Source organism: Chelonia mydas, chromosome 10 (assembly GCF_015237465.2).
Source record: "Chelonia mydas isolate rCheMyd1 chromosome 10, rCheMyd1.pri.v2, whole genome shotgun sequence".
Lineage (NCBI taxonomy): Eukaryota > Metazoa > Chordata > Testudines > Cheloniidae > Chelonia > Chelonia mydas.
Genome location: NC_051250.2, coordinates 29,669,298 through 29,684,212, shown reverse-complemented (window position 1 = coordinate 29,684,212; position 14,915 = coordinate 29,669,298). Strand labels below are relative to the sequence as shown.

Genomic DNA, 14,915 nt, shown 5'->3' with positions numbered 1-14,915 from the left:
CCGTCTACCAGCATGCACCAGTTTGTGTCTTTTGAAACGGTGGGTTTTTTTGGTATGGTTTTATGGGCAGAGACTGTCTGGGTGGGGTGGGGGTTTCTCTGTGTGTGTGTGTGTGTGTGTGTGTGTGTGTGTGTGTCACTATTTTAGCCTCTTCAAACTGTATCTTGTCTCTTTTCCAGGACACTCATGGGACCATATGGAATGGATCGAACAGTGCACTGCATTGATTTCTATGACTGTGCAAATGGGCTGGGTGAGTACTTAGTTGATGTGCAAGTATCACCCTGGGGTATTGGAGAAAATGCACCATCAAATTGAGCTTCCAACATCTTGAGTGGCGACCTCCTCATGCAGGTACAAGGCTGTGTCTTCTTTTGAATAGCTTCTGGAGTATGTAAGGGAGCTATACCCTTAAGAAAGTGCTGGTCTTCTGGTTAATACACAAGAGTGGGTGATGAGACCTGGATTCTTTTCCCAGTTCTGCCACAACCTTCCCAGGTCACCTTGGACAAATCACGGAGGCCCAGATTTTCCAGAATGTCCAGTGGTTGTTTTGTGTACCTCCATTTTTGAGTGGCCAGCTGGAGACACCTTGATTGGGGCACCCAAACTAATATTGGTTAAATGTCAGTCCTTGTCTCTCTGAGCCTCAGTTTCTCCACTTGTATAATGGGGACATACATATTTCTCCACTGTTGTAAAATATGCTGAGATCTCTGGGAGAAAATAATTTTGTAGGTGTATTATTTTTATTATATTGTAACGTTCAATGACGGGAAATTGAAGCTGACTCCAGCATCCTCCTCACATGCCCCCAGCACCCTGCCCTGACTCCTGCACCCCCACACATACCCAGCCCCCCCTACACCCCATGCCCTGACTCTTGCACCCCCCACATTCCCACCCCCACCCTGAGCACCAAATGGGAGGTCCTGCATCCCCGACACATTCCCACCTGCACCTCTCGCACCAGATGGGAGCTGCCCAGGTAAGCACTCCACACCCAAACCTCCTGCCCCAACCCTGAGCCCCCTCCCTCATACTAGCTCCTGGCCAGACCCTACACCCCACCCCAGCCTGCTCCTTCACCCCCAGCCCTGTGCTCAGTGCACTCCCACCCTCAGCTCAGTGCAGAGAGAGAGGAAGAGAATGGGCTAGAAGCAGGGAGAAGGTAGATACCCACTCTGTGTGGGCAGGGCCGGGATCCCAGACCAGCAGCATGCTGAGCGGGGCTGGCAGCTGGGACCCTGGCTGGCAGGAGCCAGCGGATGGAATCCCAGACCAGCAGCGGGCTGAGTGGCAATGGGCTGAGCCGCTCAGCCCACTCCCGTTCTGGGGTCCCAGCTGCCGGCCCCGCTCAGCCCGCTGCCGGTCTGGGGTTCTGGCTGCCTGCCCCTTACCAGCCGGGGTCCCGGCTGCAGGCCCTGCTCAGCCTGCTGCTGGCCTAGGTGAACAGAACTTCAGGCTGGCAGCGGGCTGAGAGGGCTGGTGGCATAAGATCAGCATTTTAATTTAATTTTAAATGAAGCTTCTGAAACATTTTGAAAACTTGTTTACTTTTCATACGACAATAGTTTAGTTATATAATATATAGACTTATAGAGGGAGACCTTTAAAAAACATTAAAATGTATTACTGGCACGCGAAATGTTAAATTAAAGTGAATAAATGAAGACTCAGCTCACCACTTCTGAAAGGTTGCCGACCCCTGGATTATATGGTCATAATGGTCTCTTCTAGACTTAACATCTCTGGATATTCACTTTCTGAAAACAGCCAGGATTTGGCATTGGGTGAATCAAAACGTGGGTTTGAGACCTTCCTAAGAATGACTGTGTTTCACAGAGGCAGTGAGGAGCAAATGAGCCTCTTCTTCCCTGCAAGCCCTTTAAGACCAATGAAAACACAAAGCAGTCCTGAAAACACAACCGTTGCTCAGACAGATGCTCGTCTTGACTTCACTGGGAGCAGGGAGGCCAGCACTGAGCGCTTTTGAAAACCTCACTCTCTCTGAACACCTGTCTGGCAATGGGGCTGTCACCATGCTATAGCCCACCCAGACATGCCCCGTCTTTGGCAGCTAGCTGGCCCCCCTTTTCCACTCGGTGATGTCTGCAGCTAGACTATGGCTGCCTACTGCTTGTGGTGGGAGGAAGTACGTGCCATGCATGCTCTGCTCCTTGGGCACCCATGCAGTGCCAGCCGCAACTTGACCTGTTCTCCCTGTTCGTTAGATTGAACTCTGCCCTTCATGAGGTGTGGATTGGAGGGTCTGTTACTGGTGCCTGGCCAGCTGCAGAGTATCCATCTCCCAGTGAAAGCTGCCATGAGATAGTTAAAATAACCTCATGCTTCCCTCTCTTGCCATAAGCAGAGTCTGCAGTGCTGCACAGGAGTACAGAACCACTGCTCTAGCACTCTGCGCAGACGTTACCTTACCAGCATACATTTCATGACTTGGAAGTGCTTTGTAATATCTACACTTTGAAAGGTAGGACAGAAACCCAAATTCTATTCTAGTCTGCTCATTATTTCCCGAGATTGAAGGAATAGTTCACCTGCATCCTGGAATGCTACCTTCAATTTAGGAGAATCACCTCAATTGTTATAAGTGGGGTGTGTATGTGTATAATGTATGCAGCATAAAAGCTTAATATCATATAGACAGATCCTCAGCTGGTGTAAAGTAGCAGAGCTTGGAGCTAGCTGTAAAATCTTTTTTCTGCCCCCTCCCCCCCAAATTATTAAATGATTTTTTGGGGGTCAAATTTCCATGGAAAATTTTGCAGTTTTTTGGCCAGGAAAAAAAAATCAGCCATAAAGTGAAATATTTTGATTCTGAAATGGTGCTGCGGTGCATCATGGGAGTTGTAGTTCTGGTGCCTCATGCTCCCATTCTTCTCAATGGGCTGGGCTTCATGGTCAAACCATGTCTCCCATGATGCACCATGCACCTCTTGGTGAGAGGAGGCAGTGCATTGTGGCCGTGGTACAACCTGACAGATGAAATCTGGCTGAGGAACCTGGCCTGTGGAAGAGAATGGGAGCATGAGTCACTGGAACTATAATTCCCGTGAGACACCACTATGGCATTTCAGAATCAAAATATTTTGGCTTTTGGCCAGTTTTCAGTTCTGTGTTTCAACAACTAAAAAATCCCCCAAAATAGAAATTGGCTCTTTTTAATGAAAATTTTTAGTCAAAAATCCAATTTCCTGTTGCAAAACAGCTCCCATGGAAAACTTTCAGCCAGCCCTTTGAGTCAATTTATGGTAGTTTGCACCAGCTGAGGATCTGACCCATATTTTAGTTTTTAAAAGCATGAAGTTTTTGGCTAGGTTTGTGTGCAGTGTTACCAGCACAGCACAGAAGATGCAGCCTAAGGAGTCGGGTGGAGGCCAAAGTTGGCCACTAACATAAAGTAGAACTACTTTACAGCCCAGAGCAGCTGCAAATCCTTATCATGGAAGGTGAGAGCCAGAGTAACACGTTATGTTCTGTAGAGTGCATGCTTTAAAAAAAAAAAAGAAAAAAAAAAGATGAAATGACAAATCCATCTGAATTCATGATGGGGAGCAATCAGTGAAACTCTTCAACAATCATAGCCAAAGAGAAAGAGGTGCTAAGAATTTCAGCTCAGCAGATGAACTAGTAAGTGGTATTTCAGCTCTCCTGAGAAACTAGTGCACGGCTGTTTGGTAGCTGTCTATTTTCAGCCGTCGGAATGAGTTGGTTGACAGTTGTGATGTCATCTCCACTGAAGGAATAGCTCTGCTTCTGTGGAGCTTCCACTCTGTAGATGGGCTAACCTGTGCAATGACTGGGAGCTCAAAGCATTTCCATTATCCAATGGCTCGGAAATTTCAGCTCCATAGATGAACAAACTTGGTTCAGTTGCTGGGATTGCAGCTCTGGGAATGCACTAGCTAGGTCAGTGTCTAGAAGCTCAGTAGATTGTCTAGCATGCATTAGCCTTTCACATGTCCTTAAACGATATACTCCATCCATATGTTGCTATATCATATTGTAAAACTGTATCTCTCCACCAGACTCTACCCAAGAAGGGGTGAGAGGCCTTTGTAAAGTGTTGCAATATGATGCAGCTGGTGGTACTGAAGTCTGGTGATTCAGTTTCCAGTGCAGTCCTTCAGCTTTTCTTCCTGTTCTGTTGTGGGACGAGCAGCATTTCTCAGAAAAGCTGAGGTCCAGTCATCCTCACCTCATCATCTTAGAACTGAGCTGAGTGTGCTTCACCTGCCACCTGTCCCTGACCCCAGACTGAAAAGAAGCCAGAAACTGCAAGTGTAACAGAGGGAGTAAGAGAAACATAACTGAACGTTGTCAGCTTAGGCGTGGAACAGGAGTCTGCTCCACAGTGTCTAAGAACAGGGATAAAGGTCACAAATCCTGAGGTTTGGTACCTGGGATGGAAGACCGAGGAATGCATGAACAGGTGGAAAGCACTCAACTTTGAGCAGCAGATCACAACCTGGGCAACAATAACAGTTAGCCCTTACATAGTACAGTTCATCTACAAAGCTGGGTACCCATGACCACCTCTGTTTTACAAACTGGGGAACTGGAGCACAATGACTGACTTTGCCCAAGGTCACATAGCAGATGTGGCAAGGCAGGGGCTTGACAGCAAGTCTGTTGTTTGTTTGGTGCCTGATCCAATAGACCTGAGTGTCTATTTGGCACCTAGTTGTTGAGCGTCATTGAAAGCCACCGGGGATCATGACCGCTAGACTAAACAAACAGCTTATCCAGGGACCCCTTGACCCGTAGTGGAGAGGGAGATCCAGGGGCACAATGAGATTACAGGCCTGAGGATTTTTTCAAATGGCACAGGAGGGAGCAGGGTTTGGTGCAAAAGAGCAACTCCAGGGTCTGAATTTTGAAATATACCCTAAAGAACCTCACACAAACGCTGTCTGGGTCATTCTAAGCTCTACCCTGACCTGGAATTTCCGCCATAAACCTTTACTCTGTGAAAGAGAAACCATTGATGATACCCGTACCTAGTCCAGGACCTTTGCCAGAAAAGAAAGATTAAAGAGATCCAAAATAGGCTAGATTATCAGGCCCTAAGAATGACTTAATAAGCATTATACTGGGACACTGATGCCATCACAATTAAAGGGGCACTGTCAATTTAATTTTGGTCCCAAATATGAGTTGGGTTAAAATAAGTCTTTCTTTGTAAAACCTTAAAGGATAATAAAAATGTTTCCACAAATTACAAAAAATGCCCTCTCATCTACACAATTGGCTTTTAATTTAGTGTTTAACACCCAAACATTCCTGCACTAAGAACCTGAAAGTGAAATGGATAGTAAATAAAAGGGAAATGATTGTCATTGACTATCTTTGTTCAATCCAAGGAAATGCAAAATTGACTAAGCCCATATACAGTGATGTGTAAACCAGAATTTAAAAATTCTTTTCCTTCTAGAAGCTGTTATTAGTAACACGCTCTAGGTCAAAGAAACATTTGTTCACAATTTATGATTTTTAAATTGACTGTATCCCTTTAAGGTTTTAACATCAGTTCCTTATAAACACCTGTTTGCATAAGCGTATAACTTAAGCCCTGATCTTGCAAAGATTTACTAGCAGAAGTAACTTTATGCACATGAATGGTTATATTGTCACTATTGCCAACCACAGGCATTCAAAAATCATGAGTCAAGCCCCCCCCAAATCAGGAGATTGGCCTAAAAATCATGATTTAAATCATAGTAACCATCAGGGTAGGTTTATCTCCTGGTTTCAGAACAATAGGGTTCAGTCACTGCACATTCTCAAGATTCCCTCTGCAACCATGAGGACTAGATATTTACTGTTGTTTTAAAGGAAAACTGAGATTTTTTTGCAGTCACTTGAATCCAGGAGTTGGGGCATTAAGAAAATCACCAAATATCATGAGATTGGTGATAAAATCACCAGAGTTGGCGCAGTGCCTTGAGGTCAAGTGGGCAAATCTTTACACATCACTAGCTAACAAAATTCTCCTCGCTCTGCAGAGCGAGTTCTCAGTTTGGGTGCCATTGTGGTGGTTGTCTCTCTCCTTTTAACCCATCATGTGAAAAGCTTCAGCTGGCATTTTCCTGCTCTTAACTGGCCAAAATAGTGTGTGGTGGTTGTAGATACTCCCCCCGCTCAGCCCGGCGCATGCGTAGAACCTGAGTGTCTTCTGCTTGGAAGAGAACCTGGAGCAAGTGGCCCCCTATGAATGGCTTACTCCTGATTGGCATTGTGGTAGTGCAGGGGTTTCCAAACTACAGCCTGTGGGCCAGATCCGGCCCGGGGCTTCCATTTGTCCGGTCTCCAACCAACAGGGGAGAAGCGAAGAGCTGAGTAGGCGGGGGGAGGGGCCGCCAGCTCATGTGGGGCAGCAGCACAGCTGAGCTGTGCATAGGGGTGAGTGCCTCTGGGAGCCAGTGTATCTGTATAATACAAATGTGTGAGTTTTTAGAAATAAAATAAAAATGATTTTTAATATATTGACAAATATTTTGTGTGATTTCACAGTACCTGCATCGATTGACTTTTATACCTGATTTAGAATTTAATGCAACGCTGACACAGTAGAGTAGGTTTGTTTCTTTAACGTTTTTGCATATATTTTGCATATATTTAATTTCTTTCACAATCCCTTCGGCCCGTGAAGCCCCTTCAAAAACTTAATATGGCCCTCGTCTCATAAAGTTTGGAGACCCCTGTGGTAGTGGCTTTCTTAGGGCTAGTCTACACTGGCAACGCTAAAGTGCTGCCCTGGCAGCGCTTTAATGTGGCTTGTGTAGTCATGGCAGAGCGCTGGGAGAGAGCTCTCCCCTGCTCTAAAAAACCCACCTCCACAAGGGGCGTAGCTACCAGTGCTGGGAACGCACTGTCTACATTGGTGCTTTACAGCACTGAAACTTGCTGCGCTCAGGGGGGTGTTTTTTCCCTCTATTTGAAATAGCTGAGACATTAAACTATGAGCCGTCAATATTGCGGTAACACGCTGACTCACTTCCAAAGAACTTGCATACTGATTTTTACCACCATATTGGCCCCATAGATAGGTTCACACAACGAGTCCTCAATCTTGGTTGCTTCCTAGTCACTATTGTATTGATAAACATGATTAATAGATGCTTGGAGTGAGATGTGAGTGACTGGATAATGCAAGTCTTCATAATGCATATGCACATGTTCACCTCCTTGCTGTCCTGTTGGGCAAGGAACTGTATTTAAAGTGCTGATGCTCATTGAGTTGCTGGATTGGAATGACTTTGAGGAAGATATTCTGATCTGATGGAGAAAATTCAGAGAAGAAACCTAAATAACCCACCCTTATTATTACTATTTATTTGTATTGCAATAGAGCTTAGTAGCCAGGCCAGGACTCTGTTGTGCTAGGGGCTGTACAAACATAGAACAAAAAGATGGTCCCTGCCCTAAAGAGCTTACAATGTAAAATTCAACTTCTAGTCAATGAGGTGTATTCCCTGTTCAACCCTTCCATCGCATCTAACATGATGTAACCCTAAAGGGTGGTCCATCTTCATGGCCAGCCATTGAGGAGCCTCTAGAGGGCACTGTGGCAAGGAGGAGATGCAATTCTGACAGAGAGACCTAGGTTTGGAGTGAGTCCTGGTTCTGCCTCCTGTGCTGTGTACCACCTTCTCGCTGGCTCTCTCTTGCTACACTCCATCCTCCTTGCCACAGACACCTGTGCCTTTCCACCTGCTGGAAAGCAATAGGGGGCTGGTGGCAACTGCAGACACCCGTGGTCAGGGGCTTGCACAAGGGGGGTCAAGCAGGGGCTTGCCTCCCAGTAATCGGTGGGGCACAGAACTCCTCCAACCCCAGCGCTGCAGCGGGGAGATGAGCTCCTCTGGCCCTGGGGCTGCGGCAGGGCACAGAACATGCCCCTCCAAAAGCCATCAAAATGTTATTCCTGCACATGGCCCTGCCCGTGGAATAGGTGGGGAGAGGCTGGCATGGATCCCAGATAAGCTCTGCACTGGGGGTGAGTGGTGGTGGGCTGGCAGCCTAAGGCTACTTGTGTGGTAGTGACGAGCGAGCAGCCCTCATCAGTGCTGAGCAAGCAGGTCAGACAAGGGCTTAAGCTAGTGGACGGCCCCTTGTTCAGCAGAGAGGAAGTCTTGGGAGCTGGGGTGGGACAGAGGAGAGATGAGAAGGGACTTAGTCTCCATCTCTGTTTAGAGCCCTTGGGGTGAGTACTCCCTCCTTAGGGTTCAGGATAATGTGCAGTCTCCTCCCCACCCACTTCTCTGTAGCCTGGCCTTGTCCCCCTCCTCATGTCTATTTGGGTTATGTCCTGCTCCCATTTCTGGTCACTGGGGCCTGCTCCCTCTGAAATCAGTGGCACTCTCTTGCTGTTCCTCAGCTGATTTCTGTGGCAAAGCCCTTTGTACCCGTCTTTGCCATTGCAATAATAATAATAAATAGGAGTTTTGCCAGTGATTTCAGTGGGGCAAGTTCAGGACCACAGTCCTTCATCTTTGTGGCTATCTTCCCCTCGCTGCATATATAACTATCCAGCTCAGCCAATCACCCAAGACATCTCCCCCTTCTCCAGAAGCTCCTCCATACTACTTCTTACTATCCTCAGCAGGTCAGATGGTTTCTTGCTTGTCCATCTTTGGTGTCAGGTTTCCCACCTGCCTGTTTTGTCCTTGGCCACATTCAGCCCTGTAATTTCCATTCCATTATGCGTGCCACATCCTTTGCACCTGCCCCCACAAATAGGGCACTAGTGCAGAAGAGCAGTTGAACAGCCTGAGTATTAAGCCACACCAGTGCAAAAGGATCCTATGGTTGTAAAATGCTTATCCAAGAATAGAAATAGGGCTTGAGCTGTGTCACAATTTAGCCCTTTAGGTTGGTTTCTGTATGTAACAGGAGACTCTTCCCCAGGGGTGTTCTGAATCTGCAGCTGATGCAATTTCTACTGCATTAGAAGTAGCTGCATATCGCTGTGGAAAAATCTGAAGTCTCTTGGTACCCAAATTAGGGGCAGCGTGCAGGGACTAGACCTTTCAAGTGTGAGAAACAGACACGGCCCTTTGCACTGCTTTGGTTCTGATTCTTAAGTGTATGTGTGAGGAGGGGGAACGCATGTGGGAGTGGGTGGCTTTGGGGGAAGTCAGGGGAGGAGGCTGTTTTGTTTGCCAATATTGGAGTTAAAGTCAGTGTTTTCCCCTATCAAAGTTTGAATGTGTCTGAGACTAATACTGTGAGTAATCACTGACTTTAATAACTAGATCGGATTTTCTGATGACATTTTTGGGGATAAAGGAGGATTTGTAGATACTCTGGCTATATTAAACCATTATTACAATTGATTCATGGACACTAAGGAGAAATGAGTGATTACAGGTTTTTTCTTTCAGTACCTAAACAGAGGAACAGCTAGACTCTGCAGTCTTCAAAATACACCGGTGTGTGTTACATTAGAGTTGTAATTCTCAGCAAATATATAATTTTACGTTATTTCTGTCCCCTATTTTGTATAATTTCTCCCTGTTGTTTTTCTAGCTGATACAGTGTAGAAAGATGCATGGGTGATTGTTGGAGTCATCATCAGTAAAAGTCGAAGTGCACACAATGAGACCTTAAAGCTCTAGATACTCAGAGGGGACAGAATGGTCCTGTCAGAGCCTATTAATCACAGCACTTGGTCTTGGTAGAAAATAAATTGTGTCCCCTCAGATGTTCAGGAGAAACGTCTGCAAGTCCTGGAGAAGGCTACCTGAGGCTGTCAACATAATATAACCATTTTTCTGCTAGGCAGGAGGGGGAATGCAACAGCAGAACACAGGTGTATGTATGGGGGGACTTGGCAGTTTGTAGCCCCTATACCCAGAAGAGGTGGGCTGTGCACATATACCAGCATAGAAGAGGGTTTTGGGACAGAGCGGTGGCATGTGGCATCAAGTGGTGACCAAGTGCCTTGTAGAAGGTCTATAACGGGTAGGGGCACTATTCTAGCCACCTGGCTATTCCGACAGCCAGAGAGGGACTCTGTAACTGTATTCCATCTACCACAGAGTTTGCTGCAGTAAGCCCACTCACTCAGGCTTTGTGCAGTGTGGGGAGGAAGTGAATTTCAGGCTGAGGTTTATCTGGTGTTCTGTGTGTTGTATTGCCAACCCCAAGTGTTGAACAATCCCGAGCCATGCCCACAATCATGCTACTGGCTTAAAAATAATGAGATTATCAAAAATAATTTTTATTCACTTTTTTTTTGTTTTGAACCTTTTGGGTTCATCTTTTAAGCTTTTCTACACAAATTGAGAAGGCTAGAAACTTTTGTTTAAAAGCTGAGGTTCTCAGGTAATCATTTGACTCTGGAAGATGGGCTCTTATGAAAAACTGCTGTTATGGAGAGGGACACAATACAATGGCTAGTTAACAATACTGCTGTTGTAGACAGTTATAATTGGTGTACTTTTAAAGAGCAAATGTTCCCAGATTATTACAATGGAAAGAATTTCCAATATTCAATTCATATTTCTTGCTGCTTGTTTTTAGTTTTTGCACTTTGCTCACTTTGGATAGCTTGAACACACTAGTCAATTTCACTCAGTTTCTAGTCAGTTTCACTTACAGGCTCCCTGCATTAGCCCAGGTGCAATGCTGCAATGTTGAGGTTACAAAAAAAATCCACTGGCATTTTTAAAATCATAGAAATATTTGCACTGGTCTTCGGTTTTGTAAGAACAGGCTTTACAAAAAACATGCCTTTGGACCAAATGACCAGACAGTGTCCCTTTAAACTGGTACACTATATGTGACCAGACTGTGGTTAGGGTTAAGACAGATGGCAGGCTGAGCTCTTTAATGGAGGCTGTGAAATGCAAATAAGAAAAAGGAATTTGAAGCTTTTCTCTCTGTTGTGCCTTCTTCCGTGCTACTCTGTATGCCTAAAAGCCCTTCCTATCCCAGTGCTAATGCACTATTAATTCAGATGTCTTCTGGAAACTCGTGTCTTCTATGAATCCTGCCGATACCAACCCAGACCAGAGGGAAAAAACACATATTAAAGAAATGTCCCTGGCACTCTCCCGTTGCTGTGTCTCCCATAGTGCTCAACATGCTGTTAATGCTTAACAAAAAATAATCAAAGAAACTGAGGTCTTCCAGTTTTCTTACTAATTAGAAACAGAAAGAGACCAGCAAACACTTTCCTCAGCAAAGAGGTTTGTCAGCATTTCTAACCATGCTCTCTAAGTGCCCCTGTGTGAACTGTGTGCAAGGACAAGAGGATCACATCCTTCATAGACATTTAATGAGAAACTGAAGTGGGGCACAAGGTCCTAAAATGAACTAACTTTTGCGCGCGCGCGCACACACACACACACACCTGTGTACTTTTGCCCTCAGGTGGCTTCATTATGCCTGGGCAGTGCTCAGAGGCCCGAATACTGCTTGGGATGCATGTCTGTGGCCCCTGTGGAAGTCAGTGTGAGGTGCGGGTCAACCTAAGGGCAGAATGACCCAGCAGAGTGAAGGGTCTCTTGATCTCCTCCCCTTCTACAGGATGCATGTTGTGCAGACATGCATTCCATTCATCTTCCATTAGATCCCCATTGCTAGTGTGGGAGAGGAATTAATTCACTGCATTTATTTAATCCTGAGCTTCCTAAAAGTTGCTCCATCCTCGAGGTCCCTGCACTGAAGGTGCTTCCTTCCTCTGAATCCAGCCGTGGGCTGTCTTCAGCCCTGACCCATGTGAGTTTCTGCAGGCACAACCCAATCTGTGGGCCCCCTGGCAGTGCAAAGTCCACCAAGTGGTGGAGCGAGTGCTTAATTTGTGCCAGGGCTGAGCCCCGGCATCTCTAGGCTTGTCAGTTCATAGCCCTGGCACCTTTGGCTTGCTGCGTCAGTTATGAAAGTAAAAAAATTGCTTGAGCCCCGGCACCTTTTTCATTACAAATGAAGCACTGGGTGAAGCCAGTACTGTAGGGCACCCTCCGCATTACAGGGGGCCCACAGCTGGCCATTGTCTCTCCAAGAGTAGGCAGCGGTGGCCTCTGAGGAGGAGATGTGCAGACTCAGCACATTTTTAGGCATCTTCCAATGGTAGGACTCCTCTGGAGCCTCACCTGCTCTCTCTTGGCTGGGCGTCTTGGGGATGATGGTGGACCAGTCGCCTCCTGCCATCCCTCAGGGCATAGGTGCTGACTCCATGGGTGCTCCAGGGCTGGAGCACCCATGGGGAAAAATTAGTGGGTTTCTGCACCCACTGGCAGCCGAGCTCCCCTCCCCCTCCTCTGTGTGCGCCGCGTCCCCGCTCCTCCGCCTACCTCCCAGCGCTTCCTGCCCGGCTGCTGCCAATCAGCTGTTTGGTGGCGTTAGCACGCTCCGGGAAGTTGGGGAGGAGTGGGAACTTGGCGTGCTCAGGGGAGGAGGAGGGGAAGAGGTGGGGCCAGGGTGGGGATTTGGGGAAGGAGTTGGAATAGGAGCAGGGAGGGGGTGGAGTTGGGGCAGAGACTTTGGGGAAGGGGTTGTAATGGGGGTGGGAAGAGGCGGGGTGGGGGTAGGGCCTCATGGAAGGGGTGTAGTGGGGGTGGAGCCGGGGGTAGAGGCGGGGGTCGAGCACCCAGGGGAAAGAGGGGAAGTCGGCATCTATGCCTCAGGGCATGTTTCCCCCGGAGTACAGTTGTACCCAGCTGCGCACAAGGATGTGTGCACACTGCACCCAGTGTGCCAGTGCAGGGAGTCAAGCCCATGGTATTCATCCAGCCCTGGCGCTCCCCACTTTGCTGCCATGGTTCTGTCTCTACAGCGATACGGCTCAGACTGATACACACATCCTTCATGGTAGCTTTCTAAATCTAGTGATTTCTTGGAACTTTGAAAATACTCTTGGCCATCTCACAAGGCAAAGCAAAGGAGATAAGCGATTTAAAATAATCTCTGGGTTAGGGCAGATAATCTCCAATTATTTAATTAGAAGTGTTATTTACAAGTGCCTACTTCAGAAAGATGCTAAGGCAGCTAGGTCATAATTTACGCTGTTTTTGTTTTGCTGATGGTTCAAGATAGCTCTGCTATCACCAGTCTAAAACCATGATGATTCTTTTCCAGATGGGCCAGATATGTAACATTATATCTCTGCCACTGGACTTGAGATTAGATTGTTTTATGGTGCTCTAGTGTGCTAGGGCTTGTGATATACACAAAGATGCAATCCCTGCCTTAAGGAAGTTTACAAACTGTCAGACGTGATGGAAGGAACAAAGGGTAATAGGATGCTAGGGGTGAGCGCACTGGAGGAAAGACAGGGTAATGGTAGAGTTGGGTTGAAATTTTTAGATTGTCAATTAAATTTTCACCATTTTTTTTCTTGTTTTTATGAGAACTGGTCAGTATTTTAAACTTCCACATTTAAAAAGTGGGGGGCAATTACAGCATTTCAAGAAAGTTTTTTCTCTTGTTCTGGTGTCTCTAAGTAACATCAATAGAATGACAACGTCACTCAGTGGGGCCACTGGGTAACGTGATGAAGCATGGAGTTCATTGGTTAGCTATAAAGAAATGTTTTAGCTGGCTAACTTCATGTAGCTGGCATGGCAGGAAGTGGGTGGTCCAGGAAGGTGGTTGCCTTGCATCTCTGGAGAGAAGGACGATCCATGCACAAACAGCTGATAAAATGGGACCTGAATCTGGACCATCCTTGCTGCTGAGTTTGGTTTTGTAAAGTTGAACCGTAACTGATGAGTTTTTACAAAATCCATTAATATTGTTGTGTCTAGTCAGATACTATGTAAAAAGTTATATATGTACAGTGAAAATACATTCCTAAAGCCTGGCTCAAGGCAGGTTTGGCAAACCAGTTTCGGCCAGACAAAGGATGTGTATTCCCTTGTCCACCTCGGTTCACATGAAGCCTTGTGAGCCAACCCAATGGAAGCCCTGTTAGCATACAAAGTCAACATGAGGATGTGAAGTCAGCCCACCAGGGAATTAACTTTAGGGGTCATCCTGATGCTGGGGACCAATTGTGAGTTTTGGGGGATATAAGGAGATGGCAAAAGGACACCTCTTCATCCTGCACCTGAGGAAGTGATTGGGCAGTGAGATTACATTCGTGAAAATGGGATCCCCAGCTGCACTGGGTGGAAGTACTGTAAAGGGCATGTAGGTGAGATAAGATAGCTTTTAGACTGATGTTTAGTGTGATGGGTGCCACCCGGAACTGGGGTACTGCTGACCCCCGACACACCAGCCTAGGCTCCCTCTCACACTGTACTGCTGTGACAAGCTGCAAAGCCCGCCAGCCGGCACTTTCACCAGCATTCACACAGATAGGGACACACCCAGCTGCAGTTACACGCAGACTCTCTAACTACCCGCTTCCCAGCCTGGGACCCCAAAGCAGTACTGTCCTTCCCTGTGTATGGGTTTAATACCCAGTCTGCCTCTCCCTCAATGTGGGGAGAACAATGCACACTTGTGGTAAGCAAGCAGAGATTTTCCCCAAGCACTCCAGTCAAAACTCACTGATTTTGACTAAAACAAAAACAAAATCTGTCTTTTGTAGTTAATAAATTTAAGTGATTATAAGGGCCACTAAACAGATCAAAGCAGATTACCTAGCAAATAAACAAAAAACACAAACTAAGCTTAATATACTAGATAGATAGTTAGGATAGAATTAGGAGAGTCTCACCCTGAGAAATGATACAAGCAGGTTGCAGATTCTTTACATGCTTTACAGCTTGGACTCTCAAGGTGTTTCATACACAGACTAGAAATCCCTTTAGCCTGGGTCCAGCACTTCCCCCAGTTCAGTCTTTGTTCCTCAGGTCTTCTTGTGTGGGGAGTGAAGAACCACAGATGATGTCACCCCCACCTTATATAGCTTTTGCATAGGGTGGGAACCCTTTGTTCCA

The 14,915-nt window shown here is 46.5% G+C and overlaps 1 protein-coding gene across 8 annotated transcripts in view; it reads left to right on the top strand.

Annotated features, from left to right (window-relative positions):
- Positions 1–14,915, top strand: part of LOC102948183 (syntaxin-binding protein 4) — a 151,798-nt gene that overhangs the window by 69,473 nt on the left and 67,410 nt on the right. For all 8 annotated transcript variants that reach the window (XM_043523468.1, XM_043523465.1, XM_037911138.2 and 5 more), the window contains one exon: positions 180–253. In XM_043523468.1, the coding sequence (XP_043379403.1) occupies positions 187–253 (67 nt within the window). In that variant the 5' untranslated portion in view covers positions 180–186. The remainder of the gene's footprint in view (positions 1–179; positions 254–14,915) is intronic.